Source organism: Arachis hypogaea, chromosome 19 (genome assembly GCF_003086295.3).
Source record: "Arachis hypogaea cultivar Tifrunner chromosome 19, arahy.Tifrunner.gnm2.J5K5, whole genome shotgun sequence".
NCBI classification, from domain to species: Eukaryota; Viridiplantae; Streptophyta; class Magnoliopsida; order Fabales; family Fabaceae; genus Arachis; species Arachis hypogaea.
The window spans coordinates 155,949,154-155,953,714 of record NC_092054.1 but is presented as its reverse complement, the minus strand read 5'-3'; the positions used below and the strand labels follow the sequence as shown (position 1 = coordinate 155,953,714).

Genomic DNA, 4,561 nt, shown 5'->3' with positions numbered 1-4,561 from the left:
GAATAGAAATTGTAAACAAAAAATTAGCTAAACTCTCAAAAACTACCTTGAATTTTGGGCAGCGAAAGAATAATCTGTCTGGATTCTTCACCATCCCTAACATGAACAATATTGCATGAGAACCACAATAACAAATTGGGGCAACCCATTTCTTCTTCCTTGGAGCTCCAGCACTCCCACCAGAATTTAGGCCCCAGCCTGAATCGTCTCTGCTTCGTGGGTTTGATGATGAACAACGCTCTCCATTACCAATCATGGTCTCCTAGGGTTCGTATTTGGGTTGGGAAAAGAGTAAGAGATTAGCAACGTCGAATCACTTTCAAACCATTGTGTTTCAGTGAAGACTAAAAACAAAGTCGTTTTTGGTTTCTAGAACGGGACAGAACGACCCCTTACCATTCCCTAATAGCAACGTCTCAGACCACTAAAACGACATAGGTTTAGGTCACCAAAGGGGGACAAATCGACCCCTATCCATTTCTTAATAGCCACGTGGAACTTAACAGACTATTAACCTCCAACTCAGCAACGTTAACTGACACGTAGGTAAGTTTCGTCTGTTTTGGTCAGGGGAGATGACGGAAGGACTGGAAAGTCTCACAAAAGTATGGGACAGGGACCGATATGTCCCTTTTTTTTGGACAAGGTCCGTGATGTCCATCAAGGAAAAGGACAGGGACCGGGTTGGGTGTTCACTCTTAAGTTTTGGTGGAAGTTAGATACATATCATTAAGGAAATTAAAAACTAATTGGTTGTTCTAATGATCAGTTTACTAGCCTACTTAAGCAAGTGTTTGGGGTTTATATTCTAGCAACTTATTGACCAGCAACAAATTTTTAAATGGAGTTCAGTATCGTAACGGATTAGTCTTTCGAAAAAAAAATTAAGGAAATTAAATTCTATAATTTAATAAATTAATTTTGATGCACTGATCGTGTAAACTGTAAAGTGTTTTATATAGTCGTGCAATCATATTCATTCTTTTGGATGATTATTTACGCGATTAATATAAAAAATAGTTATTTTAATTGATGTGATATTACGTAATTAAATATTCTTATAAAATTATTTTACACTCACATTATATTAAAATTAAATTCTAATTTAGTTCCATCTCGCTGTGCCGTTATTGAGATCAAGGTTTCCCAAACTAGGTTTGGAGAAAAAAAAGGTAAGAGGCTTGACAATCAGTACAAGTAAGGTTATTAGAAACCTTTTTTGATGATTTGATAAAAAGATATTGATGAATTTCTTAAGACTTTGCAATGTAAGTAGTTTCTATTATGAAACAAAATATTTTAGTTGGATGAGAATGAAGTTGAGAACAGAGTAAATAAATATAGGAATTTCACCTATTTTTGTCGTACTTGACTGACCCAACTAGTCAATAGTCAATACCAATAGAGAAGGAGTTTTACTAGTAGGTCTAAATTTCTAAATTTCACATTGATGTCTGTTACTGTTAGAGGGGGCATTATGGCTGCTTGAATTTATAGCTAGTGAGACAAAAGAGTAATGTGATTGATTATGACACTAAGTGGTAGATGATAGATTATATACACTTATACGCGTTTTCCATCAAAGAGAAATGAAGGTGTGAACATAAACACCAAAAAGCTTAGAAAAACTAGCTTGACCAGTTCAACATTATATCGTATTAGTCCTCTCTTTTCACTAGTTTCAATTTGAAGGCCCACCGGACCCCCAAAGTCTGCGGACTCTGGAAAGAACTAATGATTTTTTAATCAGTTTTTCTTAGTAATTGCACATTGAAGAAGGTAACATACTATGAATAGTCAATAGCCATTTTCCCAATTCCAATAGGTTGGTGGCAATGGTTGAGAGAATCAAATCCTTTGTTGAATTGAGCATGTATGAATTTGTTGTTTTGGTATTGATGCTTGTGGTGGCCGCAGCCACCGGAGAGAGAAGAGAATGTCCAGCTTCATTCAATTGTGGAGGTAATGTTGGGAACATCAGCTTCCCTTTCACTACAGCAGAGCGTCAGGAGTGTGGGCTTTTGGCCATACACAATTGTTCTGAGCCACCGCAGGTGAAAAGATGGGTGCAACTAAGTCACAAAGGCAAAACATTTTTAGTTATACGCGTATCTCAACAGAATGTTATTCAATTCAGAGATAAGGACTTGTACGATCTTCTGCAATCAAGAAATTGCAATGCCTTCCGATATAACTTTACTCTTTCTACTCCTCCCACCTTTCATGATTTTGCTTCCCTTGATATGGAATACAATACAACCCTCTATAGATGCAACCGTACCCTCCATGTTCCCCCTACTAAGGATATGTGCAATTATACGAATTGCACTGACATCGATATCTACTACGGCCTTTTCATGCGCACACCACAAATTGAGAGTTCGTTGGCCTCATGCACAAAGGTCTTGCTTCCAATCAAAGATGTTCCTGATGGCAATGATCCCTTCACATTCGTAAATGCTGATATCATCGCTAAGGTCACTTTGTCGCAAGAATGCACAGACTGTCACTATAAGCAAAGAGGCCAGTGCCAACTTGACAGCAAAAGCAAATTTTGTTGTGCCAACGTTAGGCCGCCGGAAAATACAAGTGAGACAACTTGCTTGAGAGGTTCTTATTTAACGTTTTTGTTAGCTCAGTTTGCTCAACCAATACCAGACACTTAAGCTTTCTCTTGTTCTGTTTGATACCCTGAATTTAGTAGTATACTAGATGATTTAGTTTGTTGTTACTCTTGGATGGCAAGACCTTGTTCCATTCAATGGCTCTCTAAAATTGTTAGCACAACAATACATAATGATCATACTCCCAATCTCTATTGTTTGTACTAAATCTATTTTTTCTTCTAATTGCTTTTACAGGGAAAAAAGATCTGAGTAAGAAGGCTAAATTGGGTCTAGGTAATGTAACTTCACGTTACTTAGTATGTTTCACTTTCACAGTTATGTAATAAGTAATAACCTTCCACTGATATTTTGTTTCGGCTTTGTTCAATAGGTTTGGGTATTGGCTTCTTAGTCATATTGATAATTGGGTTGCTCTTGCTCTTCCGAATCTACAAGAGAAAACGTGGCAACTCAGGCAGCAGCCACATTGAATCAAGATACTCTTATTCTGATTCCTCTTCCAATCCACACCTAGATAATGGTGCTGCTTACCTCGGAGTTCCACTCTTCTCCTACAAGGATCTTAAAGAAGCAACAAACAACTTTGACCATAACAAAGAACTTGGAGATGGAGGCTTTGGCACTGTCTACTACGGTAGGTTACTCAGATACTGCCCTCCCTAATTTATATACTAAATTTGTGCTCCATAACTTATGCTTAGATAATTAAAACCCAGGGAAACTCCAAGATGGAAGAGAAGTTGCTGTGAAGCGCTTGTATGAACACAACTACAGGAGAGTAGAGCAATTCATAAATGAAGTTCAGATCCTAACACGTTTGAGACACAAAAATCTTGTGTCTCTCTATGGCTGCACTTCGCGCCACAGCCGCGAACTGCTGCTTGTATATGAATATATTTCTAATGGCACGGTTGCTTGTCATCTCCATGGCGAATCAGCCGAGCGCAGCTTACTACCTTGGTCTACAAGAATCAAAATTGCCATAGAGACTGCTACTGCATTGGCTTATCTTCATGCTTCTGACATCATTCACCGTGATGTGAAGACCAACAACATTCTCCTTGACCATAACTTTACTGTCAAGGTTGCAGATTTTGGCCTTTCAAGACTATTCCCCATGGACGCAACCCATGTATCCACCGCGCCACAAGGGACTCCTGGTTATGTTGACCCTGAATATCACCAGAATTACCAGCTTACTAGCAAGAGTGATGTGTATAGTTTCGGAGTTGTGCTCATTGAGCTAATATCATCCATGCCTGCAGTTGATATGAACAGGGATAAGGATGAGATTAACTTATCAAATCTAGCCATGAAGAAGATTCAAAATAGTGCAATTATTGACTTGGTTGATCGTTCTCTCGGTTTTGATTCAGACAATAAGGTAAGGAGAATGATAGTTTCGGTGGCGGAGTTGGCTTTTCAGTGTTTGCAAAGAGACAAGGAGTTGAGACCTTGCATGGATGAAGTCTTGGATGAACTGAAGAAGATTGAGAGTGGCAAGGATCATGCAGAGCTTCAAGAGGAAGCTGATGTTGATGGTAATGAAGTTTCTCACAATAAGATTGTACATTCACTTCCACCACCATCACCTGAATGGGATGAAGTTGGATTATTGAAGCATATGAAGATACCACCACCTTCACCAATCACTGTCACTGATAATTGGGAAAGTAAATGCACCACGCCCAGCATCAGTGCTTAGTTAATCATATAGTACTACTCTGTTACCAATTGTTCATACTCCATTTTTACTATATATATAAGCTTTCAAGTCTTAGTTGTAACTCATTGTGTCAAAGGATCATCATCTCTCTCTTTTTTTATCTACTTGTACAGTAGTTTTTAATAGGATGTTCATTGGTTAATATTAAACGGCCCGTTGTAATTAAGCAGAGTTAAATTGAAAGGCAGATGGAAGCATTGCGTTCGAA

The 4,561-nt window shown here is 38.3% G+C and overlaps 1 protein-coding gene across 2 annotated transcripts; it reads left to right on the top strand.

Moving 5' to 3' along the window:
• Positions 1 to 310: 310 nt before the first annotated feature.
• Positions 311 to 4,561, top strand: LOC112776612 (LEAF RUST 10 DISEASE-RESISTANCE LOCUS RECEPTOR-LIKE PROTEIN KINASE-like 1.1). 2 transcript variants are annotated; one of them, XM_025820820.3, is made up of 4 exons: positions 311 to 2,589; positions 2,862 to 2,900; positions 2,998 to 3,261; positions 3,344 to 4,561. In XM_025820820.3, the coding sequence occupies exons 1-4, from the start codon at positions 1,836 to 1,838 to the stop codon at positions 4,330 to 4,332; spliced, it is 2,046 nt and encodes a 681-aa protein (XP_025676605.1). In that variant the 5' UTR covers positions 311 to 1,835; the 3' UTR covers positions 4,333 to 4,561. The 2 variants fall into 2 exon arrangements, with proteins under 2 accessions (XP_025676605.1, XP_025676604.1); XM_025820819.3 differs by having other exon boundaries at positions 1,128 to 2,610.